General features: G+C 46.1%; 1 protein-coding gene across 1 annotated transcript in view; it reads left to right on the top strand.

Moving 5' to 3' along the window:
* mpp7a (MAGUK p55 scaffold protein 7a) overlaps positions 1 to 27,761 on the top strand; it is a 130,493-nt gene that overhangs the window by 24,892 nt on the left and 77,840 nt on the right. Inside the window, exons 2-4 of the mRNA XM_071523462.1 lie at positions 4,727 to 4,814; positions 11,963 to 12,131; positions 24,677 to 24,795. Coding sequence (XP_071379563.1) covers positions 12,095 to 12,131; positions 24,677 to 24,795 — 156 coding nt within the window. The 5' untranslated portion in view covers positions 4,727 to 4,814; positions 11,963 to 12,094. The remainder of the gene's footprint in view (positions 1 to 4,726; positions 4,815 to 11,962; positions 12,132 to 24,676; positions 24,796 to 27,761) is intronic.

Below are 27,761 nucleotides of genomic sequence, written 5' to 3'. Positions count from 1 at the left end.
AGATAAGTGCTTATTTTGATTATCCAGAGAGAATTGTGTCCCACAACTCTCACATTTTACCATAACAGTTACAGCCATTCTTCTGCCCTGCCACATCATGTTGTTTGTCACAGACTTCAGTGCTGTTCACAGGAGGCAAACTCGTTCAGTTGTTCTGACAAATCCACCCTCAACCCATCAAAAAATATCCCCCTTATGTCCGTCTAAAAACCACATGACATCCATGTTTTGCATTATTGTCTTAATCACAATGTAATCAAATTTTTTATGTGCATGTAAACATGGCTATGGATTGTCTCTCTCTCCTCTCATTCCTCTCCTGTTGTCTCTGTCTCCTCCCTTCTCTCTCTCCACTCCTGTCTTTTTTTCTGTCTTGGCTGACTGAACAAACAAAAGGAAACCAAAAAGGAAACAAGTGTCTGTCTGCCCCTTTTTGACTGCCAGGGTCACTCAGGGCATCCACCTACCACCTCAGAGGCCAGTCTATGGCCAAACCGATGCCACACCGCCTGGCTGGGTGGCAGCTCATAATTGTTTGTTGTCTGTCATAAGCAGCTTAGCACCAGGATTATCAGCAGGAATAAGTGATGTTTTTGTGGCACGGCAAGAGGGACGGCTGACTGCCTCGCATCTTGTTATTTGCCAAGCCCAAACACCAACGTTTGCTCATTATTCCCTCTCAAACCTGTTCTCCCCTCGGAGCTGGGGAGAGCACCTGCGTTGCGGTCAGCGCCGGGCTTGGCTCTGTTGGCTGTATTGTCACGGTCACGTAAATGGTGGGAACACAAAAGGACAGAAGCGAGCCTTTTGTCAGTGCAGCTCAAACACCTGAGTGTAGCAGGTGAGAGCTGCGAGAGCGAGACAGATCCACAGATTGGCGTCACAGATCTGAATCACAGTCAGCATGGAAGAACAGAGCGAGATCTGGCTGAGAAGTGCAGTCTACATCGCTAAAAATGTCCATTTTAACAAGCCTTTTAGTCTGAAAAGTCCTGCCAATATGGTGAGATAATTTCACTTGTTTACAATGCAGTTTCACTTGTTTCAGGACTTTTCCAGACAAGTTCAGTGTCCTGAAATGGGACAGAATGAGGCAGATCACTCCACTAGTATGAAGAAAATGACACTTGACTAGACTAAATAGTTTAAGATGGATATTTGCATCATAGGATAGCACTGCTGTGAGGTGAAAACTCTGCATTTCCAAAAAGTCACCTTCATGGGGATTATCAAAACAAAAGCCCTATTTTCAGATTGCACTTTCACAGTTAGATTTTAGTCTTCTAGCTGATGCTTTTATCCAAAGCTACTCAGAGGACACTTCAACAGGACATGTGGCTGTTGATGGACATGCAGTGGCTGTTGCTGGGACTGAACCTGTGGTTTTTCAGTAGCGGAAAAGTCTCTCTAACCACCTTGTTGGCGTAGTGATTGAAGTCCATGGATTTGTAAAATTATACAGTGGATTTGGAATGGACACTTGGGTCAAACCATGTAACCCTTCATATTAAGGAAAAACAAAAACTGAGGTTTGCATGCAACAGCAGTGATTCTGATTATTCCAGTGAGTGTTTGCGGCAGCAACAAACGTCTCAAATCAGTGACTTGACCGGTCGCTGTGCATCCCTACCACCGATACGTCTATCTTTCCATCTCCTCAGCGTGATTGCATGTATATTTGTGTCCTCGGTGGTGTAACCTAACCGGGTGTCCGACTTTGACCCTGTCCGTCTGCTAGTTGGCTGTCCTGGGGCAGTAGCCCTGCCATCTGAGCTCCCATTGACACCCCCCCCCACCCCTTCATCAGGGCTCCCCTAGCCCCCTTGCAGATGACAGAGGACTGGGGCTGCGGCTTGGAAGTTAACCTGACCTGACCCTGTTCCATGCCTCCAAGCAAGAGTGGCTTAGCAAGAGTGGTTGTTGATATTATGAGTGATTATTTTTAGCGGCGGTGATGACTGATTGCTAAAATAACGTTATTTCTGTGCCAAACCAGGCCTAAATAGCATTAGAGTGTGTGGCTGGTTGTACAGCTTAGGGTATGTAGATGACTACAGACTGATGGGGGTGTCTCTCTCTCTCTCTCTCTCTCTCTCCCTCTCTCTCACTCTCACTCTTTCTCTGTCTGTCACTCTCTACCCACCTGACATTCTCTCTCTCATTGTCTTTCTCTCTCATTCTCTGTCTCTGTTTCTTTCCATCATTCCCCATCTCTCATTCTTCCTCTCCTTCCATCTCTCTCTCTCTCTCTCTCTCTGTCCTTCAAGCAGCTCTATCAATTATGTATCCGTTAATGGGCTCACTTCCACTCCCTGCTGCAGCACTGTTAAGTTGTCCTGTAAACACACCCAGCAGGTGTGTGTATGTGAGAAGGAGAAGAAGGATGGAGACCTGATTTTACCGCAGGGCTCCATCTCTGTCGCCCTTTCTATCAATTGCATTCTTATGTATTTTTGTCCACCTGTCCGCCTGTCCTTCTGTCAATCCATCTGTCTCTCTGCTGTATATGCACCCCCCCGCCAAACACACACACACACACTCCCAAGCCCCCCCAGGTAAAGTAATTCACTTCAGTAATATGTAGGAGGATGTAGGTTACCCAGCAACACTGGCATTTAGAAGGACCACCAGATTAGTGAGGCTTATGTCTACCTGATGTTCTTACTGTCTCTCTTTACTCCCCCCCTCCCCCCCCCCTCTCTCTCTCTCTCCTGCATGAATCACTCATTTCAAAATCCCACATCATCCAATTAATGTCAGTGGAAGGTGGAGTTATAGAAAACACATATAGTGGCTGAATGCATTGGCCTCCCCCTCTCTGTTTCTGTACATATAATTTGATTCAGCCGCAGTATGTCAGATCCCGTGGGGCTTAAGTAAAGCGCTCTCTCATCAATGAGCTTTTCTAATTAAGCAAAGTGTGTTGTACTCTTCCTTACCCCATCCATTCACCCCCCACCAATCCATCCATCGATTCATCCATCCATCCTCCCTCTACTGTTTTCTCATCCATTCTAGTTTACATGATAATTCTCCCATGCCATGTCCAGGATTATTTGAGTTGGTTATTACCAATCCCATGGTGACCCTTCACACAGTGTGTGTGTGTGTGTGTGTGTGTGTGTGTGTGTGTGAGAGAGAGAGAGAGAGAGAGTGAGAGAGAGAGACAGTGGAATGTGTCAGCGAGTGATAGTGACTGTGGCCTCCTCTCCCTTTTAGTGGGGAAGAAGGAGACAAAGAGCTGCTGTGTCTGCATGGGAACAAGGGAGGAGGGTGATGGGAGGTGGCAGAGGAGGAGGAAGAGGTGTTAAGAGTAGAAGGGTGGGGGGGGGGGGGCTCTAATCTGTTCAAAACACTGTGATGCCCATTAAACAAAATGTACGTGATACTGCAGTTGAAAGAGGAACAAAACAAAGACAGACAAGTAAAACAACTGTGTGTCAACTGGAGCAGCATGCAAACTGAACTGTTGTGGACTTCCGCTGTATCATTATGAGGATATGCGGATACAAATTTGTGCAATATCTTTCTTATCTATGTTGCATGGGGAGGACATGTAATTTCTATTGTTTACTAGAGTTCTTGTTTTTCTCTTACTTCACTATTTATTACTGCCTCTATTTATTACAGCCCAAATGTTGATTTTCAGCATTTATCTTCAATATTATGTCATATGTTGTCAATAGGACAGCTGATTGCATGGGGGCAAATATAGCGTTGTCATATTCTTGATCATTATTATCATCATTACATTATTACATTGCATAATCATCTTTAACAACAGTTAAAACATCAAGGCTGCACACTTGTGCATAATTACAACGTTTAAACAGGCAAGGTGTTGACATGGCAGAAAAGTGCAGCAAAATAATTTTGTTCCTCAAATCATCAAGATTAATAATCATAATTGATAAGCGATAAATAATCTGGATCATTGGGATCATTTTATACATCATTGTGCAGCCCTAATAACTTAACAAAAATTAAAGTGGGTGGTGTGTATATCAGGCAGTCAGTGTGGCCCCTACTTAGTTTTAATAACAATGGGGCCCTGGCAGGCAGTGGATGAGATTACTGGTGCCCATCTTGTCTGCCACCTGGTGAGGTCACTAGCACAGGCCCTGGGGGACATGTGGACACACACACACACACACGCACACACACACACACACACAAATGCATGCACGCTCCGACACAGACACAAAAACACACCTGAGCAACCATACAGACCTTGCACTGTCGGCTACTTTCCATTTAGGTGAGAGGCAGAGCTGTGGGACTCTGCTGTAAGAACTGACTGCAAAATGTGCAGACTGGAGTTTTTAAGTGGGCTGATCCTGCCATCTTGTGGTCAACTGTTGTCACTACGTCTAGGAACACTTGTTGAATGGATACATACAGTGGGCAACATGATAATATCTTATTTATGAGTTCAGTCCAATTTTTTGTTTTTTAATTATTGAACCCTCTACTACAGGAATATAGCATAATATATTGTACAACTTGTTTTACTCTTTCATTGTATATGGTGGTTTTCAGCCCAACTGTAGTAGAAACCACACTGTTTAGTCCTTTAGAACTCTGAAAAACAACAAACCAGGACGGAAGAAAACTTTTAGATCATGGGAGTGTTTTCACTTGGACAGATCATGGGGCTTTATATCAGGGGCATTTTGGGAGCCCTAGTTAACGCTCTTTCTGCCTGTCTCTCTGTCTCTGTTTACAGGTGAGCTCTGTGTGGTGTGAGGTAAAAGAGGGTGGGGCACCATGAGCCTTTAGGCAAGGAAAGAAACCAGAGTTTCAGATCTGGTCAGGTGAGTTGTTGCAGCTCGTGGGCGTGTGTTTTCCTGTATGGAGTATTTTGTTTGTGTTCATTGTAATAGTTGAGTGGGAGTGCCTCTGCTTGTCTATGAAGGTCTATTTCTGTTGCAGAAAGAAGGAGATCTGGTAAGTCCCTACGCGTCTTTCATTTGTGTCACATTGTGCCTTTTTCATGGTTTTGTTGTCATGATACCACCGTTGTGCTTTAATTTATTTTTCTCTCTACTCACTCTAATTACGCTCTAAAAAAATTCCTTGTATCTCTCTCTTTAGCTCTTGCTATATTAATTTTCCTAGCAGTTCTCTATTACGTGATCATTCTATGGGTACAGGAATATCTTAGAGGACACAATGGTTTGAACCTTGAACTCTTACTGTTGGTTGCTTGAAAGTTTGGTGGAATTTACGTTTATTCTGCTGTTGCATTCATCGTAAGTTGCTATGGATAAGAGCATCAGTTTAAAACATCATGCCTACGACGTAAATGTAAATAATCCATAAGTAATCTGTTGATTATTGGCTCCTGTACATAAGTACAGCCACATAAAGTAGATAACCTGGTCTAATAGAGTGAGAGTCAGAAGATAATGCAGCTGTAAAGCCTTCAAGTCACGCTTGCTTGACAGGTTCATGAGACGACTCTACTGATGCCTTAAAAGGTAACTGACCTTTGACCTTTCTTGGAGTGCCCTGCCTCATATTCCTCCATATCAGTAACATATGGGTTCCTGAAACGCATCTTTCCTCTCGTGCTGATCTCTCTCTTTCTAGAATGAATCAATCGAATCTCTCTTGAAGGCAGTTTTTCAAGTGCAGTGAAGTGGTCCATCTGGCAGTGTGTCGAGGCTGCCGGGCGGGGAGAATGACCTCAGATGTTTTAGGGCCTCTGGAAAGACAGGTTCACCTAGACACAGATCTATACGTCCGAGCGTGTGGCAACAACACACATGTACGTGCACACGAGCAGATGTATTTTATGTGGAAAGACCGGGCTCTTATGAGCAACACGTGGCAAAGCGCTGATTCTGAACTGTCTAAAAAAGTTCCCACCTGAGAGCAAGAAAAGAGATCTCCTTTTTTCCACTTCTCTATTAACCTTTCACATTGTGTTTAGCCATTCTTATTGATATGCAGTATTCCATCTTCCTGGGCTTGCCTCTTCATTGATATTCCACATTTGTTCCCCAAATCTGTTTCCATTTCCTTTCTGGTTGTATCCAAGCTCCTCACCGCATTCCTGTCGCATACTTCCTCCTATTGCTCTTCCTCATTCCTGCTCCTCCAAACCCCCCCCCCCCCCCCCCCTTCCCCAATGCCAACCGCCATCTCCCCTCTTCCCTCTTCCCCCTGTCAGTCAGTCCAGGAACATCAGCCATGCCAGGTACCGCTGGGTCTTAATTTAAGCAGCCCCGATCCCTCGTAAAGCTAACGGCTATTAACGAGCGGTCGTTTGGCAAACCCCGCCGAAAAACACAGCCGTGTCCCGCCAGCGTCACGCGCCTCACGCCTAATAGGAGCCGACATGGTGACGTCCTGGCAGCGCTGCGGAGAGGCAGGAGAAAGACATTATTCAACAATGTGTTTTTCCACAAACAGAGAAAGGCAAAGGGCTGCCTTGGCGGCGCTGGCGTCCAGAGGATTTTTGATTTTCTTTCTTTTTTTTTTTTCTTTTTTTTTCTTCAAACAGTATTTCCATTTCAAAATGTCATGTGGATGAACGTTCCCCCCGACCACAGTTTAATACACTGCAATTATACACAGCCCCCTTGAAACGTAGTATAAGTGTGTGCCTGTGTGTAAATGAATGTTCCCCTTTACCACAGTTGGATATGCTGCAATTATACTCTTATGATTGTGTCATGTATGGTTGTGTGCATGCGGCTGTAACTCTATCTGCGTCTGTCTGTCTGACTTTGCAATTTGTGGTTCTTACAAGCCAATACCATGTAGAGTAGCTGAAATACAAATTGATTTAACATCCAATCTGTCTTCACAGCTACCATATACCAATATCCCGAAGCAGATGCTCACTTATGGGGCTTGAAGTAAAAGAACATAGTTTTCCTTAAAAGGAAAGACTTTATTCATTTTATTCAAATCTATATGGAAGTGCATGTCTCCCTTCTTCTATGCTTCTGTCTCTTCAACTATCTCGTACTTTCCCTCTCTCTTCCCTCCCTTCCTGACCAACATCACAGCACAAATATTTGGACGTCTCTTTTATGGACTGGAAGAGCGTGCACTTTCTGTCACCGTTGCCGAGCTTTATGGGAGCACGCGCGCACATGTGAAAACAAGATAGTGTACTCTTAAAACCGCATGCGGCTGTTAATGACACGCCATGCATTTAATAACACAGCCAGTCTGAGGCCTTGGATGCCGCCATGGCACAGGATTACGAGGCGGTGGGCAGAGGGCTCAGATAGAGAGACGGGGGTCTGGGGGTGGATTTAGGTGGTAGTTGGAGGTAGAGGGATGCGAGACGTTGAAATCTTTTCTTATAGGCATTTTTTGCCTTTGACAATCCACAGCAGAGAGAGATGGGAAAGATTGAAGAGAGAAAGAGGGAAGGCATGCAGCAAATGTCCTAAGCTGGATTTGAATCCAGGATATCGCGGGTACATGGTTTGCGCCTTAGCCAAATAAGCCACCAGGACACCCGAGATGTTGAAATCTTCTTTCCATCAGTGGGACCCTATGCTGAAAATAGCGATCATTTGTTGTTCTCATTTGATCAGGAGATACAGATATCTTAATATGATTTTACAATGTTTTTTCCTGCTGGCTATTCGCATATAACACAACCTTTTAGGTCAATTTCTTTTCTCTCAATCTGTTATTGGTCCTTTAATTGATTGGCAGGGTGCAATTGGGTCAGTAAGTGTTTTCTTGTGAGGTAAACTTCAATATGACACCAAGTTTGATTTATGACAGATTGAAACAGTGAAGTAGCCTCATGTAACAGGTCAAGATCAGAGGGCATCCATGTGCTACTTTCAAATGCTCCCTGAAGACCAAATGCAGCAGCATAGCAGCAGATGATAAAACCAGATCTGCGTCAATTTACAAAAGTTGGAGATAAGTGCAGTAACAAAGCTGCACAATGTTGCGACAGACGGGACAGGATTAGTAATCAGAGCAGGTGTCACATAGGCTGTCAGATAGATCTCCAATCATCAGCGTAGATAAAATCAACAGAGCGGAGCGGATCTGCAGACATTGAAGCTGGCGGATAGCTTGGGAGCAAACAAGTCCTGTGAGCTGTAACCAGAGCAGGTGAGACAGAGGTGGCTTTGGATGCGCGTCTGTAATGCGAGGGACAGGATCAGTGTCATTCATGGTGGCCCCATAAAATCCCTGGCCGGTGGTTAGCCTTCCTGTCACCTGATTTGGGACGAAACCCCAGTGCCCCAACAGCACCCTGGGGAGGTTTCAGTGGTCCCGATTGGCAAGGCTGACCTCTACAGTGTCCTGTTGTAGCGCTTGCTATGCAGGTCCAGATGGAGGCAGCATGAATGCAGAACCATTCAAGCCTGCGAGGAACACGGTGTCAGTTTCTTATATCACACTTGGGAGCGTAACATGTTTTTCTTCCCGTTTTTCTTCCTGCCGATGGGGTCCTCGGTGCCTCTGGGCTGGTTCCATAGGACAGTGATCTTTCCACAGGCCACTGACTCTTGTTTTTGGATGAGTCAGGGAAGGAAGAAGCGAAAGATGGAAGACTTAAACTGATACAATGGTTTAAACTCAGAGCAGACTCTCAAATCATTGATATGCCCTCACTGTGTAGAGGTGCGAAAGGTTTTCCAGTGTTTTTCACTGCCAGTCATTCAGTTCCCGACTCTGTTATTCTTCCCTCAACCTTCATCAACATCCAGCTGAGAGTCTGACGGCTCCACCCGCGCTTCTCCCCGGCTGGACCGACGGGCCTGTTTTTGAAAAGAAAGGAAGAATAACAGTCCTCTACACCTCCCTATTTGAATCCCTCCATCCCTCCATCCATCCATCACTCACTGCCCCCCCGAGCTATTTTCTCTTTAAATACTGATTTGACTTCAGGTTTCTCACACAGAACAAGACTAAACAGACACAGACGGGGTCTCCTGACATACGGGTCATTGTTAGGAGGTGCTACAGTTTGTCTCACAGCAGAGTTTGTGGTGTGAATTCGCACTGCAGTGGTGAAAGTCCCCACTAGATGGCACCAGCACCATTTGAAGATTAACTGCACATGAGCAGAGGAAAGGACATACCTCTCATTGCATTCAAGCCTATCCCATCTCTTGTCCACATGGCAAACTGTCCCCAACTCCTGCATGACCATCTGATACTGTGTGATCTGAGCAGACACGGCTGAGCACTCTGACAGCGGGGAATGTTTCTTTAAGTCTTTTCATTACGATCCTTTTGGGCGCTGTAAAAAGTCTCAGGTGTTCTCGGAGCCGCGGCACGCTTCCTGGCCCTCGGAAAGCTCCCCGAACGGAAAGATGGATCCTTCCTTAGATCGGGGAATATTTGGTCATTCCCCCTCGGATGCAACGAAAGGCCAAACGACCGATATTACAGCACCGCATGCCTTCCGAGTAATCCTGTCCCCCCCTCCATTCCTTCTCCCCTTGTCCTTTCTTGAGTCTGTCGTTCCGATCACAAAGTCTTATGACAAAAACGTGCCGTAGCCCTCTCTGTGAAACACTGAACTGATTTAGCATGGGTCGATTCCTTTGACGTGAGCTCAGTGGCCGCCGGGCTCTGTCCCCTGTTCAAACGGGGCCTGCTGGAGAGATTTTGCGGTCGCGGCTCAAGGCGCCGCTGCCCCTCTCTGCTGGCCTCTTTAACCCGTTTTATGGATGTACACGGAGGGTTGAACACCACTCAACTTTGATTTCACCAGGTCCAGGTTTTCGGTCTGTACATTTTACGCTCATGCACAGCTACGCTCAAACGACCGACAAATCTGGGCTACAAATTGGTGCTGGCGTGACACAGGAGCAGGGTTTTGAATTTGTCCCCCACATCCCTTCTGATAGGAAAATAGATCCTTTCTGGTGCTGTTTTATGAATTCACCATTTCTTTTTACATCTCAATCCAGAAAAAAGTATTTTTTTCTGATATGCACTCAATAGCTTACTTACCTGCTCACTCAGGCTGCTTCTGGACTGTGTTGTCTAGATGTGTTTTCCACAAGCCTCCACCTGGGGTCTGCTTGGCCCCCGAGGTGCGTTCACAACACAGTGTGTCAGACAGGCGTGGTAGCATTTTGCTACGTGGGCCGTCGTCTTGGCTGATCTACACCTCAACCTCTGTGTATTTGTACACGCATGCAGGGCAGATCGCCAGGAAAGAATCACTCCTGTGCAGCTGCTGCTGTAGGGGCCGAGTGTGAGATTCTTTACTGCGAAACACATTTGTAATGCGTTTCCGGTCCACTGTTCAAACCCCTGAGATGGACGTGAAGTCACACTATTTCACTGGCTGCTAGAAGTTTAGCTCAATCAAAATCTATGACCTCGTGTGTGTGGTCTTCATCACCTTACCACATCGACGGGGGTCCAAATGAGCTGGAAGGGTGCAGGTGTCTTGGCTGTCCCCATCTCTGGCCAAGTGGACCTGAGTCAGAGTAGCCATAGCACACTGAACCATTGTCCATCCAGAGCCAATTTTTGGCAACACTCAACCATTGCCGTAGGAGACACACCTCACTTCAGGCTAGTTTTGTTCTTGCTGAACTGAGTTAACAATAGCTAACAACAGCCCCGGGCCCTGCAGTATAGGTAACTGGGTTTGATTGGGCCATGGCACATGGCACATGGCACATGGGAGCCGACATACAACGGGTCACTGAGCTCCGCGTTGTAAAGAACCTAAGGCTAAAACCTAATTGCTCTCCACTCTCCGTATTTACAGTAAGGCTTTCATGCTGGTGGCAGGGCATAGCTGGACTCAGGGACACGGTGGGATGTCCTGGGGGGCTTTTGAAACGGGGCCAGATATAAATGGAGCATAGATGGGGGAAGTGGTGGGGGGGGGGCAGTTAAAGGTTTAATAAGAGAGGCTGGGCCTGAGTCAAGGCCAGGGAAGGGTGGAGGACCTGGGGCTGGGAGCGTCCCCCGAGGCCCCTTCAACCGCTCTTACATACGGACTCTAGCCTGCCTTCTGCGCTACAGTAGCAGCACCTGTTAGGGTTGGCTGGTGTACACAAGGCCGGTGGTGGTCCCCTTGGAGGATGACACACACACACACACACACACACACAGAGCCATGGCTGAAGCTCTGACACATTCTCACCTGCAGCACAAGGCCCCATTACGTGACCTGCTGTGTGGTCTGTTTCCGTGTGTCCTTCCAAAACATAATGCACACCCGTATCTATCAGGCAATCTTGTCCCCATTAGCACAGATTAGCTGTTTTTTCCCCTATCACGTTTTAGGAGTCGATTGTGTGTTACTGCACACAAGCATCCGCTGCGGGGGAGATATGAATGTGAGCCAGGGGCTTTTTATTTGCATTTTACTTCCCCCTCCTCGCTGCTCCTGCTCTATCTGGCTTTCCAGTTGACTGGCGGTGTTTACGAAGCGATGCTTTTCCACGCCTGTTTGATTTTTCACAGGTCTGCTGCGTTCGCTCGCTTACTCTCTCCTCAGCGGATAAGGTTTCCCTTGTTTCCGCTGGACGCTGAATAAAGCGTGGAATAAGCGGTATGTGTGTGTGTGTGCCTGCGCTGGGCAAGGCGATGTTGGATCAGGTAGAAAGTAGGATGTTCAGCAGCATAGGAAAAAAATGCGTTGGGTCATAAACACCTAGAATTAACTGTGAACAAACTGTCAACACACACACACATATGCACACATATACACAGGCCCCATACACACAGAACACACTCTCAATCGCTGGCTCGCCTACACACGCATATATATTTGTTAGTATGGTAAATTTTCATATCCATGGCTACGGGTATACTGAGATCCCATAACACACACACACACACACACACACACACAAACACACACACACACACACACACACACACACACACACACACACACAGACAGACAGACACACACAGTCACAGAGCGATGCACACGCGCATGTGGCCATTCTACCATTTGACAAGTAGGGCCTAAATTCTTGTTCTCTTGCAGGGCTCCATGGCCTAAAGCCTGTCCTCAGACTCAGCTTGTCCCCGGGGAGAGCTGCTGAGGAGCTCGCTACTCTGACGCCCCGTTGCCATTTTCCACAGCCAGAGAGGAACCAGGAAGCAGCCGGCAGGAGCCATGCCTGCCCTGGCCACCGGAGCTGGCCACGAGCCAGGTACGGACCCTTACTTACTCCGAAGAAACCATGGAAACGTGGTTAGAGTTAACCACTCTCTCCTTAAATGCCAGTATAGCATCTGTCCCCACCAGTCTGAGTTCTGCACACCTGAGTTGAATTATGATTGGAAATTGGTGTACTATTAAATGTTCTAAAGTTGATTGGTTGAGTGGAACTACTGGAATTGTGGTTAAAAAAATAAAGTATATTTTTACTGCAGGCAGGAGAAAGCAAACACTCCCCTGGCACTGGAAGGTTTTCCAATGATAACTGACCCAGTTTTGCATGTGTCTTGTCCCATTCACACAGTGAACACACACATACACACACACAGACACACCTCAGTCCCCTTTTTCAGTCTCCTAGTGACTACTATCTTTCCTGGGCCTCGTCAGCACTTGCAATACACTTCTTTTTGTGCCTTTGCAAATTTACAATTTAACAAAAGAGAGCAAAATATAGTGTTAAGATTTATGTCTGTAGCACACAGATGTCCCCTTTACTCCCTCTCTCTCCCCCGTTATGAGGAGTGTGTGTGTGGATAAGTGTGTGATGTCAGAGTGAGGAACATGTCAGGCCTGTCAACACCGAGACAGCTGCCAGAGATCACCACCTCTCCCATCAGGAACACTGTCCTCCTCACAGTCTGGCTTAATGGGCAGCTACGTCATCACACACACACACACACATATGTGTGTGTGTGTGTGTTTCCCAACCCAACAAGCAGAGGGTAGCAAAAGGACAAAGGGAGGACAGACATAAAGTCCTGCTCTGATGGATAAAGAGTGTGTGCTTCTCTGCATCCAGACTTTTAACAGAGTTAACGTAGCCCCCGTTGTCCTGGAAATTCGTACAGACAAAGTAGAAAGCCAGACCGTCAATTACGATTAGAGTCATTTTGGGCAATTACCGGCGGGGCTCGGGTTTCCAAATAAAACACGTAAAGACTCCTCCGGCCCATCTCCTGTGCTTCCTTCTTGATGGTCCTGTGCAGTTGTGTGTGCAGGTGAAACATTATGAACATTATGGATGAACCGTAGGTCACTGATCTTCAGGCCTGGTGAAGTCGGTCAGAAATGCTTGTGACTGACTCTTACCAATGAGTAGAGCATACTACCAGATTGCTTACTACCAGTATAATAATGTGAACAGTTTTATTCCAAACTGAGAAGTCCACCATTTCAAAAATGTGACAAAAATATGAATGTGACAAAATGATAACATGAAAGTAATATTCACCATTGAATAACCACTTCTCCCTCTACTGCTACTATTACTAATATTTTTTTAATATTATACCATTAATACTAATACTGCTAATTAGTACTATTGTAATACTATTTTTTATATAAATTATAATACATTTCAAAGAGTAATGAAATTAACAGTAAATGTAAAAAGCAAAGTAGGTAAAGCAAGACACCTTAGTTAAACATAAAAAAGGAGGTCAAGGACAGGAATTAATAACAGATCATTACATTAAAGGAAATCTATTAAACTGAATTATAAGAAGTGATATAAAAAAAATGATACAGATTTAGCTATACTAATGTCCTCAGGCAGGTCAATCCAAAGTCAAGGAGCCCTGATTATTAGCTATGTTGAACATTTTACGTACAAAACAGTAACATCTTAGAAGTAATGTAATCATCTATGTTAGCTTAAAGTAAAAATCTCCAACATATTCATATAAATACAGGTCCAACTATCCTGATGCGTTTCCAGTTTGTTTGGAACACAAAGATGTTGACCAAAAATAAATAAATTAAAAAACGAGGAACTCGAGGATTACCACTTTAAATCTCAAACAATGAACATCTGGTAGCAATTTATTTCCAAAATGGTTCTATATATGAGTATATTGAAATGTACACACTGTAGCAATGCCTAGTCATTTGTATCCCTGCTGTACAGATAGGAAGCTGCATCATGCAGCACAGTGAGCTGTTTTGGCTGCAGGAGGTGAGCAGCAGGTGACTGACACATTTATTCACCCCATCAGAAAACCTGATTGCCCGCCAGCAGGGGCTCCTGCGGCCTTCTGTCCCACACTGACTCAGAAACACCATATATCACACACACACATACACACGAACACACACACACACACACACACACACAGAGGTGCTCGCACAGACATGGATGCACACACACACCCACTTAAATGCTCCCACACACAGAACTCACACACAGATACCTTACATGTGTATGTGTGCACACGTAGCCACATATACACACACACACGCACATTCTCCTGCCCAAATCTGGTGATGAAATAGGAGAACTGCTACTACAGAATAGATATATTAATGATAATATTTTTCCCATTATATTAAAAGCCTGAGCGCAGCACTTTATCTTCAGTATTTGTGTCTGAGTGTGTGTGTGTGTGTGGATCTTATTAAAATGCTCATTATCGGAGTGTTTGGAGAGTAAATACATGGGCAGACAAATGGAGGGCACATAGTGCGCGGTGTAAGATCACACCATCTCTCTCTCTTTCCCTCCCTCTCTCGCTCAGACTCGGCCCAAATAAACAACGGGCCTCTCCGTGAATTAAGATCTAATAAATGAAACCAAATAGTGAAAAAATAAACCTGAAAAACAATAAAATGTTGGAAAACTGGCCTGTAAATGTGACTGCGGGGAGCGCTGGATATGCTGTCCCTATGATTAGGTTACGGCAGGCTCTTTTCAGCGTGTGACTTTCAGCGTTTTTCATAAATACTTTGGAAGCAGATTAATGACAGGAGGTTAGCTGATGATGCTGGCCCCGCGCTCAGTGTTCAAAACATTTTGTCTAACGGTATTCAGCCCCCGCTCTCCATCCCCCGACATCCAGAGATCCCCGCGTCCTGCTTTCGGATGGAATTGCATCGCTGCTTTCTGACGTTTTGTTGGCCGCTGTTCTTGGGATCTCATACACAAACGCACATTAATTTACATTCTAACAAGTCAGCCACGAAGCGGCAGGAAATTTGCTTTTAATTGTGCAAACACTTCGCGAGGCTGATCAGGGGGATCCTGCGCCACAGGGACGTCCAGGCGATATGTTAAATCTCCGCTCAGGTTAACTTGAACACACTGCAACCCCCCCACTAACAAAGCTATGCAGCTGCTCTCCAGGTCTCGCCTCTCCTCCAGACAGCTGCTGTCTAGTCATTTCTCCTTCAGCTCGACCATGATGGAGTTTTATTGCGAGCCCAGCTCAGGGACAGATAACTGTTACGCCTCCGCTCAGTTCAGCTCAGCTCATCACAGCTCCGTCCCACTCAGGGATCCTCAGACGGTCAAACCAAGCAAACCGCTCTGTCTGCTGCACACCGTTCATCTCCCCGCTGAACTCCATAAGCTGCCAGATCAAGCTTCAAGATTCATTGAGAGGAGTCTGTTTACACGTTGTGTGTGGGTTTGTTGCTGCAGTTATATTGTGGCCGAAGAAAAATCTCTACTGGTCCCTACAGTAGCACAGGATATCAGTCAACCTCAATGGCAAACAGCCGTGTATATTCATAAACATGTACACTGACACAATAAAAGCTGATCTGCATGGAAATTTCAATATGATTTCATTTAGAAATGCCTAATAGGTTATATTTTGAAGAAACTATTAAATATGATTCCCACTGTAAATGAATAGAAAGCCTATCAGGGAACCAAAATGGTCAAGTCAGTAGAAGAAAGCTCTTGCTTATTCACTAAATGTCTTCACTGCCGTCATAAAAGGTAAATGTTGGAAAAACCTGTTGGCAAGTTCTGACTGCAGGTGCAGTAGGCAGCACTTTCTGCCAGCATTGCCAAAATTTATCATCGTTCAATTGAAAACAATGAGCATCCGGTTTACTGTTTTCCGCTACCGCCACAAAGTGAATGTAGGCTGTCTATCTGTCTGCCTTTCTGTCTGCAGCGACGTGTCAATTTCAGTTCAGTAATAACTTGCCCTACAGCTTGGGGACGGGGTATAGAAGGCGGAAGGCATATAGTAAAGGCAGCTCACTCTATCTAAGCCTCATTCTCCCCTAACCTCCCCTATGTCCCCTCGCAGACCCTGGAAGTACAGCATCTGGTTTATGCCATACAGAGGTCAGTCAGTCTCCTGGAGCGAGTGTGGGTGTTTACTCCTCGTAGCCCCATTTCCTCCCTGCTTTTGTAGTTATGTGATTGCAAGGTCAGGGTGGAGCACAGTGCTGTTGTGGGGGAGAAGGAGAATGGGTTCATATCGCCGATTAAGAGCTGGAGACATCAGAATGGACAGCTGGACTTAAATCTCCCTCAGATAGTAGTAAGACCTTGCTACCCCTAGCTTTTGTATGAGACACAGGATTCATTTTGATCCAAGGTAGGTAAGTATGTGGTCAAAGTAGATGGATTAATAGATACATGAATGCATGAAATTCTGTAGCCCCATTCCTAACTTAATTTACATAGTGATTTAGCAGAAGGAAGAGATTTTATCCACTCTGAAATTCATTGTCTGGGCTTCTGATACAAGTACTGTCAGTATTTGACAAAACAGAGTGGTTTCCAGTTATGATGGGCTCATCAAGTGCTAAAACGCTTATTTTCATTTTAAAGAGCCAAGCTCTTCAAGAGCATATTTGAGTATACCAGACATTCAGGTTGTCAAATAAATTAGGGATGCAACGACGTGGCCCTCATTGCTCGTGTTACATCTGCTTAACTGGTGATTCAGTGAATGAGACGCTCATTGGTGTGATAAAAAGATATAGTGGTCGTGTGGTGTGCTACAGAAATCAGTGGCTGTTAACTGACTGCCCTTCCCAATACTGCTGCTCAAGTCAACGATTTGCTGACAAGTCATCCCCCATGTGGCATTACCATCACCGCACGTTGCCCCTTTTACCACGCGCCCGAGACCAGCCCGCGGCCATGCGCACACACTCTCCGACAGGCACTTCTAAAGACCCCGATGCCCTTTTATTAACCCTATTAAAGTTTACTGTGTTATTCCAAGCCGTACCTGCATGTTCTATCAGGGTTTACGGCCCCCGCACAGCATTAAAAGATAAGGGCGGTTTAGCCCTGCACAGCTGTGGAGGAGGTGGGCGACGCTCGCATGAAAAGCTACACATGGAAATCTTTCGATGGAACAACGCTTTTACCAGATACTCTAATGAATTCGACTGTGTGTGTGCGTGTTTGTGCGTGAGCGATTCCAGCCATCCTTCCCCCACCTGACCACCCTCTGTCAAGGTGATGGGTGTATAATGATGCGGGGTAATGAGATGCAGATATCCCTATTGTGTAGCACTCAGCGACTCCACAGCCTCATGGCTTCCCACAGACACACAAACCACAAAAATATGTACATACGTACATACGTCCATACACACACAAAGCTCTTAATAACAGCGCTATGAGCGATATGACAAGAATGGGGCCATAGTACCTTTTTTTCGAGGTGAACACTAAATTTTTCCGTCCTGATGTCAAGAATGCTGAGCATCTGGCCTTGGCTGGGCTGGAGTCGGAGCGAGCGTTGGGGGAGAGGGGGGCTTTGCCGGTGGCGGGGGTGGCGTTCCCTCCAGGAGCTTCCAGCCGTTTGTCGTGGTCCCTGGCCGGTGGCCGGGGCTCTGCCGCGGCCATACAGTACCGAAACACAAGGATTTGTTGCCACTGGAAGAGCTCCCTGTTTCCAGTTACATCAGAACAAAAATTTCCACATCGTTTTAGCGAGAAAAAAAACAGCAAAAGGTTGCAGATGTAAAAGAAAGAAAGCGACTAGCGAGTAAGAGCGAGAGAGAGGAAGGAGGACTTTTATTTGTTTGAATATGTAGAATTCTCTCTCTTTTTGTTGCGGTAGGACGATATCCCCGACTGTCCCCTTCCAAAGCACACAAAGGACTAAATTGGTCATTGGCGGGTATAGGACATGCTCACTTGCATTAGAAAGAGCCTGAAAACGGCTTTACAGACCGTGTGCACTGTTTGGCCATCAGGCAACGGGATATTGAATAATAGCCATCCACTTTGAGAGTGAGAGAGACAGAGAAAGAGCGATTTAGACCATACAAATTTTCATAAGTGCTGTTATTAGTGTCTGATCAAGATGAAACCTTTTCAGGTGGTATTGGCATGTATGCCTCTGTTTGATTTCTCTGGAAGAGTTTCTAGAAATGAGGAGCTGGCCACGGCTTTGGACAGAACGTGCCGGAGTTCTTGAGGCATGTCCAGAAGGTTTGCTGCTGTTCCATCGCCACAGTAAGCAGAGGTGGCAGGTCATTTGGATCTGGCCGGTTTATTGTGGCTTCTGTGTTTTGTCTACCATGTTACGGAGAATCTAAGCTTAGCCGGCCTGGACGGGGCCAAACGGCAGCCTTTCATCTCCATCTGGGGGAAAGAAGTTCTGGAAAGCCACCGCCAAGCTTAGCCTTCCCACAGCCTTCAGGACCTTCCATCCCAACATCCAGCAAACACTAGACTGGCACTGCGCTGTATTCTTCCATCCTCCACATCTCATATATCTGTCTTCATCCATGATACTGCCTCTGTCATCGTTTCTTTCTCTGCCCAGATATTCCCAATCTGCCTTTTGTTCCTCCCCATTTCATCTTTCTCCGTCTGTATCTCTCCTTGCATTATATATCATTTGCTCCCAAGTTTTGGGGGAAAAGGGGAAGGAGCACAGTTTATGAAAAGGTAAAACTTCTCAGACGTCTTCTCAGACGAGATACCTTTCCTTTATGTTGCTTCATTCTGGCCCTACGCAAGTCTCAATGTTCTGCAGTGTGAATGTTTAAACTGCAAAACACCATTGGCTCTTCAGGTGGTGGATAGATCCTGCAGACTATATGCATTCAATTATGTTGATTAGACGTGTACTTTTGTCCTGAGCTCCGTTTTCAATGTGCTGACAGCCTTTTGAAGAGTAAAGGTGTGACGAAGCGTGGAGCAGAGGACGGGCGAGGCAGTTACTATGTGATATTCAATGGCATGTCAAAAATAGAACGAAGTAAAATAAATCCTTTTTGAAAAGCTTGGCCTATCCTGGCTCCGAAATTCAACTTTGATAAGGTCCTGCAACCTGGAATCTCTTTGCTCCCCTGAAGAAGGCACGATCTCAACAAGGGCCAGGGATTCTTTGTCGGCCCTGAGACGACATACATCCAGAGTTCAGCTTGCGGTAGTGAAACAGTCGATATATGATTGGAGTGACGGTTGATTGCACCTGGACCGGCCCACGGTACTTGCTGAAGTAATTTTTCCATGCCGCGGAGCCCTAACTAACATCTTGCAAAAGCCACTCACTCTTTTTTTTTCTTCCCCAAACGATGGAGTTATTCAGAAACCGTGACATTGAAATATCATTGAGGATGATATTGGAGGGCTCAGTCCCTTGACCTTTTTTTAATGTGGAGAAGCGGTTAGGTCTTTGGAGCTGGTAATGGGAGGCTTGTGGGTTTGAATGGAGTGTGGACCCCTGCTGCTAGGCCCCTGGGCCAAGCCGTCTATATTACCTCTCTCCCCACTGTTCCGCAGTCCACTCCGAGTTAAACACTGCTGGACTCATTGTAAGTTATGCTTAAGGATCACAGCGTCTGCTCAGCAAATACATCATGTAATACTATATAATTTTATGTCTGGTAAGTGATGCCGCACCAGTCAAATGGTCACTTAATCCAGACAAGCAAAAGCCCCCCTGCTATTCCATACTCCTGCAGCTTCAATAGAAGAAAAGAAAGTATCAGAAAAAGTCATTGTTTCAGCTTGGAGTGAACCTGATCGCGAAAGGCACGGCAGTAAAAGCAGCTGCGAGAGACAGGATGGCGTGGACGAGCTTTAAAAGGGGTCATCGGGACAGGTAGTCTCCTGAACAGAACAGAAGCTGTATGGGGGCCGGTGGGCTGATGACATATTATGTCCTGTCCTGCCTTGGCTGTGAACAAGGGGCCTTAAACACTTCTCCTTCCCTTGGCCCCTAACTCAGGCCAAATCCCCTCTTTCCACCCACCCTCTGTCTCGAGTTTCTCCCTTCAGACGAAAAAAGTGTTTGCATAAGTGCAGGAATCGTCATCACTGTAATTGTTATTTCTGACCGTTGCGGAAAGCCATCGGTCTCCATTATTTTCATGGTGCCTCTTCTCATCTCTGTCTTTAGTGTCGTCATCACTCCTCTGTCTCTGCTTATACCTCTATCTCGGATGTTGTTGTGGCTTGACTGATTATAGCCATTGTCAATCCATCTCCCTTTTCCCTCTCTGCGTTTCTCTCGTTCTCTCTGTGCTTTGCTGTGCCTGAGGCGGCCTCCTCTTCTCTCCCTGTGGATGGAGAATGAGGAGGTAAATCAAGCCTTGAGTGGATTAGACTACACAGTCTGCAGCTGCTTCTCCTGCTGCCTCCCCTGTCTGCCACCATTATTCTCCAAAGACGACCCTCAAACATGTTCTCCGAGCAATGTTTGAAATACTGACCTGCTGAGAGAGCTCCCAAATGTTGTCAAAATTCCCACCCCCCGAAGTCCATTGAGCCTTGCGTACATTTTGCTCTCAATATGTCCTTGATAGATATATGAGGAAGGTTAATAACTCATTCAGCACCTGGGAGAGAGAGCAGGGGGAGGAAGAAACCGAGCCGAAACCCCGCGTTCATTTCCTCTATTCATTTTAGACGAACAAGTTCATTTTCACCAGACACACACTTTGTCTTTCTGGATGTATTTCAGGTTCAAGGGGGGTGGGGGGGATCCCTCAGAGTCCATGCTGTACTGTACAAGGTAGCGTTAAATAAAAAAGAAATTCCTCAAATTATGGACAGACTGATAAATTCGTCTCCCAGCAGTCCAGTTCCCCTGGTGTGGTGCGTAAGTAAACAGCGCCAGAGAGGTTACAGTGTAATGGCAGGGGTCATATTTTACAACTACGCGAACTCGACACTGTTAGATTAGCCCCTGTAATTTCCTTGTCTTGCTCTGCTCCAGAAAAACCCCTAAGGTCTTTGACCTCTGCGACTAGCAATGTGATGAGTATCATGTTTAATGCATTTCATTGTCTGGGATTTTTTGTGTTTTTACATAAAAGGGATATGTGAAAAACACTGTTATTTTCTTTAACCGCTGTGGAGGTGTGGGCGTGAGAGGGGAAGTGCTGTTTGGCAGTTAAAGCGGTCACTTCCCCTGTACGGGAAGCTTTGGAGGCCCTGGCCTCTCTGATTTCTCTGAAGACGGTTTCGGCCATCCTGCACAACATCACGCTGGTCTTCGGGACCTCTGGGCTGGGCCGGTCCACGACCATAGCCACAACAGAACCTAGTGGTCCACTGGAACACGCTGCCAGGTTCGCTATACACACCCGCCGCACGAGAGGGTCCAGAATAGTCGGGCCAAAACAAACCAAATGAAGCCAGACCAGGGCCGCAAGAAACAAGCTGGTCCACCCTTTAGCGGTGGAGGGTTGGCGCAATCTTGCTTCCTTTCTTCTTCTTCTTCTCTCCTTTTCTCTCTCTTTCTCTCTCACTCTCTCTGCTGGACACAGTGTCTGATATTACAGCTCTATACATGGATGACTGGATCTCTCTGTTTCTTTCTCTCTCCACTCTGGTTGTGTCTACACACAGCGACTTTACCGCCATTGTGGGTTTTTTTGGCTCGTTTTTCTCTCTCTCTCCGTTCTTCCTCCTTGCTCGTCCACCCATACATTCTTACATTTAATTTCAGCTTTGCAGGGCCCTTGTTTAGCTCTTGGCTCCTAGACAGCTCTTTCTGTTGTTGTCTGAAACTGGGTTTTCTCTGGGTCATCGGGTTCAACGGGTTCAGCCTGACACACTGACCCCACAGGGCGAGCACAGTGGCAGCTTTTATCTATTTATCCATAATGTTATGCTGTTATGGAGCTATAAGAATTGATCTGTCTCCCATACAGCAACGTTGACACACAGCACAGCCTGTGCAGGTTTTCCCAGTGTGAACACCTGGATGGGGAGGGAATTGAGGAATTGGTGACAGGAGGAATAAAGAATTGAAAAGTATTGATATTGTAGACGAGAAGGGAGTCTTCACACCTGGGGAGAAGAGTGCTTTGGGACTTTCTCTTTCTCTCTCTTCCTCCCTCCCTCCCTCCCTCCCCATCAGTATCTTAGCCCTGCCAATAGTGATGACTTTTCCACATCTCTCCCCTCTCTCACCTCATCCCATGTCCCTTTAAATCTTTCTCCCTCTTTTTTTTTTATATAATGTGAGATGTTCTGTTGGGAGTTCCAAGTTGTAAATGATTGAGGGGAGCAGCTGCCCTCAGGCAGGCCTGTGTTAGCTGGACCGGAGGGTTTCTGGTGATGAGGACCACAGAACCAGGCATGAGATGATCACATACCGGGGGCCCTCACTCTGCGGCATGGAGGCAATATCGCACCCCAAGCCTGAGTAAAACCCCCGGAGTTTCTGTAATAAGACTGGCGCACATGTGATGCGTGTAAAAGTCTCTTGTTCAGTGGCTTTGTGTCTCTTTTTTGCTCTCCGCCCCCGCCTCCTCTCTCCATACCGCAGGACTTTAGTAACAAGGAGGCGTGAGGCGCTAACACTACACAGAAACAGTGTTCTGCGCTGAAAAACAGGGCAGGATATCGTCTTCATACATCCTGTGTGTCTGTTCAAAATTCCCCAAAACCCAAATCACCTCTAAATGGAAAGCAGAGGGCTGAGGGTGGCAGATGACACTTCATCTATCTGACTGTCCGGCAGCGGCAGCAGAGCGAGCTCCTGACATGAACTCATCTCGTCAGCCATGGCTGCTCCGCCAGCCAGCCATAGCTGCCAGTACACACTTGCTCTAACCCAGCCAGCCAGCCTGCCAAGTCAGTCAGTCAGTCATTCATCCAGCCAACAACGTCAACTATTGTTTTCAATCGATCATATTCAGCTATGAATTATCCCAGTTTCTCCGTCTTGTGCTTCTGCTTCCCTCCTCCCTCTCTTTCTGCCCTTCTCTCTCTCTCTCCTTCGATGAAAGACACTCTCAGAGAGGTAGCCAAGTGGCTCGAGTTTGTTTTGACATTTCAATGGCTCCGCCGTGAATGTGTTTAGAGTTTCTTCGCATGATCAGGGCTAGTTCAAAGGGTTTCAAGCACTGTGTGGTTGTGTTTGAGGATTTTGAATCTGGGGGGCCTTTTCTGGTGCATTAGTAAAGGGAGGGGGGGTCTTTGATCCACGTAGTCTAGCTTGACTGGACTCTGTATGAGCTTGACCTTTAACCTACCCCCTGGTTGAGTGGCTCACGGCCAAGCCTAAGGGCCAGAACAGAGCAACAAACAGGTTTCTGCTACCACTCTCTGTCAGTCGCGCTCCAGGACTCTTGTTGTACTTGGAAGGAGCCTCGGTCACTTGCTGGTTTTGTGCTCTCTCTCTGAGTACTCCACCTCCCCTCTGCTTAATCTTGAAACCATCAGCTCCCCAGTCTGGTTCTCTTTAAATTGAATTTGAAATATTCATTCCTTTTTTAAGCCGGGTTAGTAAGCCCCCGGAGGCCTTGCGGATTTCAGCATGTGTAGTTCTGAGGGGATTCAGATGGGGCCGTGGGACTACCGATCTGTGCACCATGTTTCACTCACTGTCACCCGCAAACTTTGCTTATACTATAGTGATGACCAAAAGTCCACTGTCCTTGTGAGCTCATGAGCCATAGCTGGTATATAGCCAGCTCTGTTCACTTCACTTAACTCAATTTCAGTTCATTTCAGTACACTGGGTCATTTCAGAACAGCTCAATTCCGTTTAGTTTGATTTTTCAGTAGGAAAAACACTGACATGCCCAACACAGCAGCCACACAGACAATTTATCCTGACTACCTCTTCCAAAACTTCTGTTTAGCAAACACACGTGCCCTTTACTCCAAAATTGCTTGTTTACAGGCAGGGGCGATGTGTGGATGGAAAGCCTTCCAAGGCGTGTGTGCCATCTGTGTAGCAAAAAAAAAAAGAAAATTACAAGAAAAGTAGCAAAGAACTGGGGTTTTGGATTGATCAAAAGCTGGAATTTTTTCTGCTGTAGCCTGAGTTTTTGGATTTGTTCCTGATTTCAGACAGCAACATTCCTCGAGCAACAGGAAAGGCCGGGACAATAACAGGAAGTAGAGGCTGTGAGGGTAAATGGCGTATTGCCTCCCGGCTTTCCTGTTGGCTCCAGAGAACAGCAACAGGCATATAGCCTGGTTTTACTGTAGCCTGTGGCACTTTGAGGTGTGTGTTTATGTACTTGTGTTTGTGTGAAAGAGAGCATCCATAGATAAAAATGTGAGTTTGTGTGTATGTCCAAGCCTATATGAGCCTGCAGTATATACATTTGTCTATGTGTATTTGTGTTTGCACATGCATGTCTTGTGTTATGTCTCTGTCTGTGTGTGTTTGGGTATGCACAGTATGTATGCGTGCACACACACACGTCTGCATTTATACATATATGCACTGCGTTTACTGTGTAAATATACATGTGCATTTATGTCCATGTATGCATTTGTGTGTGTGTGTGTGTGTGTGTGTGTGTGTGTGCTCCCATCGCCATGCCGACCCTCTGTTTCCTCTTCCTCCTCTCCAGGTCTGTACGAGCTGCTGGCAGCTCTGCCCTCGCAGCTCCAGCCGCATGTCAGCCGCCCCGAGGACAGAACCTTCCTCCAGGATATGTTCGGCGAAAGGAGCCTCCACTCGCTGGTCAAGGTAAAAAAAAAAAAAAAAAAGCCATCTCTTCCTTTTTAGAGTTACCCTTTGAAGTGTTATGGAGTGTGTGATGATTTGCTTTTAAAGGCATTTGTCTGGTTTTTATTCCCACGGTGCTATTGCCAAGTTACTGTGGTTGTCAAGAAGCAAATTCAGATCAGTCAGTCAGGGTGGAGGCACTCCACTTCTCTAGGTGCTATCAAACTTCATCTTGCTTTTACAACCTGGAAGCAAAGGGAAAGGTCATTTCAGTGTGTTAACACAAGTGGATTTTTGTAGTCATGCAGTGGTTTCTCAAAAGTAGCAACAAAATACAGTATATGGCATAGGACAAGACAAAGATGTCATATTTATTGTCAGACTACAGGAAAAGTTATGACTGCCTCAGACGGAACATTGGTATTAATGGGGCGCCTCCTTAAATGTTGTCCTTCCCCTTCTTTCCCCTTCTTTCTGGTCGCACGTCCTTCCCCTCCATTTCTCTATATGCACCGTGGAACTGGACAAAATCTGTACTTCTTGCTTTCTCTCCCTCCCTTTCTCCAGTTCACATACAAGTACACACTCGCACTTTTGCCCAACATCGCTTTACTCTCCTCATTCCACCTCCTTTTCCTCCCTTCCTCCCCATCTCATTCATACATTACTGAGTTTATTGTCATTCCAAGACCGTCTACCCACCCATATCTTCTGTCTCGCTCTCTGCCAGTGCGAATGTGAGTTCTACATGCGGGCCGGGTCTGTGGCCTCGTTCCTGCCTGTTAAACAGCGGTTTGGGGAGAAGATGAGCACACTTGATATCTTTATACTCTAGCAGACAGACGGAGCTAATGAATGAACCACATGCTGTCTGTCTGCCCTCTGCCCTAACCTCATCTTCACTTGGGATCCTGTCTGCAATCTGCAGCCCATCTCCTTCCCAATGAACAAGAGGCGTTTTTTGTCACAAGATGTTTTTATCGCCTTGTTTCTTGTCTGCTTTCAACCAGAATGATGAATATACAGTATGTGCCAACTGCTTCAACTCTATCTCCAGTTTATCAAATGAGAATGCTTTTTAAGTCAATTTACTAAGTAAACTTGTCTAATGGTTAAAGCAATATTTGATTGTATCCTTTATATCTGGTCTGTCTCCACATTTTGAAAGAATGCCTAAGCCTGTTTTCATGTGCTGGCATGATATATTTCCCCCGTTGGTGGTCTCTCCCTCTCCAGCCAGAATCATTATGTCACAGAGACGATTGAGAGAGAAAAATTGACATAATTTTCTTCCCCCTCCCTCTAAAGAAATCTTTTCTGTGTAAGCGTGTTTTTTCAGGGTCCAGGGTTGTAATGCGCCAACGTGAGCGTGTAAAAGCGGCTGAATTATGGCATACCTCAGACGCTGAAGTAAAAACTGGAGGTCGGGACTTGTGGAAACCAGAAGGGTTTCATTTGATGCCTGGATTGTTATGGATGGCCAAAGAATAAGGCGTCTATAACACAGATAATGATGGGCAGGGCCTGCGCATGTTCAGGCTCTCGTTCTCGTCGGCCCCAAAGAAAACACGGCAGAGTGTGGGGCAGATAGAATGATGCTAATGAAGGTGGCATTATGTTTCTGTGATATTTAGCCAGGCATATGGGTGGAGCTCCCAGACTTCACCTGGCCTTCTAACCACCCCTGATTATAGCTAATCCACAGTGATCTTTCCAGAGGAGCTCAAAGAGGATAGACAATGTCAGTGTTGTTCAGTATTTAGCATGCTTAGTAATGTTTTTTTAAGAGAGAACTTAGAAGAGGATAGGTTGTTTCAGTACTGTTCAGAGTTGAGTGTGTTTGGCATTAAACCTTTAAAAGAGGGAAGACAATTTCAGCGCCATGCCCTCACCGGCTCTTTATCTGGAGTGTGCTTGGCCAAAAAAGCTTTGTTCCAATGGCTGGAAGAGATTTTCCTTAAATTTTCATCTTGACGACAGTTGAAGTTGATATCATACCTCTGCAACAAGTTATATCATTACTACCCAATACCCAATTAATTGAGATGTATCGGAGCAACTGGCTGGAAAAGTTTGTGATAGAGATGGCAAGTCGATTCTGGGAACTTTGAATGGGCAGAAAATTTGCAAAGACATGTCCTGGAATCAAATGCCTCTGTGATACCAGCTGTACATGTGGGAAGAGGGCCAGGAGAGCTTGGAAGTAATTTTCCCCTTCTCTATACTCTGTCCTTTTTCAGACCGTCTGCAAAGGGGAGCCAACCGATTAATGAGCTCAGTGATTGTCGAAGGCTGACATTTCAGATGTGTGTGTGTGTGGCTGTGTGTTTGCGTGTATGCATGCAAAGATAGTTGAATTCAACTCCCGAAATGAACTGTCATCAGTGCAAGATGTGAATTCCACTTTGATAATGTGCCAGTCAGATACTGGGTGGCTCTCAGACTGGGGCCCACGTCAACTGCAATTCAATAAATATCAGCCAAGGCCTCTAAGCTAATGTGACCCAACTCACTGTCGCTACTGTAGCGGAATATATACCCCCAATAAAATTGTGGGAAAACCAGGTCCTCGCAGGCATGAAACGATCAAATACGTCAGTGTGACATCAAAGCACCACTTTCTTTCTCCGCCAAGACGAGGCTGTTAATTCTACCTATTTTCTCATTCTCCCTTTCTTCAATCGAGAGAAACCGAGCCGCTTTTAGCGTCTCTTATTGTTAGCGTGGAGCCGTAAGTGGAGACCGTCCCACTCCAGACACGCAGAACTGTATGTTTCCTCTGCTTTCTGCTTGGTACCGAGACGTGAGCCAGCCTGTCAGCTGGTGAGCCAAATGGAGAGACAGGCCGACTCGGAGACACACAGAAGTACAGAACAACCATCTCGCCTTACAGCGGAGCCCAGCAGTCAGACGGGAGCGTTCAGGTGAACATGGCTAACGTCAGTGGCACACCATTAATAAAACCTTAATTGTCCCCTTCCTCCAAA

Source organism: Centroberyx affinis, unplaced genomic scaffold, assembly GCF_046629955.1.
Source record: "Centroberyx affinis isolate AG114_WGS23_722 - 3 ecotype Tasmania unplaced genomic scaffold, CSIRO-AGI_Caff_v1 ptg001091l_1, whole genome shotgun sequence".
In the NCBI taxonomy this organism is placed as follows: Eukaryota; Metazoa; Chordata; class Actinopteri; order Beryciformes; family Berycidae; genus Centroberyx; species Centroberyx affinis.
Note: the sequence above shows the minus strand (reverse complement) of the source record. Positions and strands in the feature narration are given on the sequence as shown.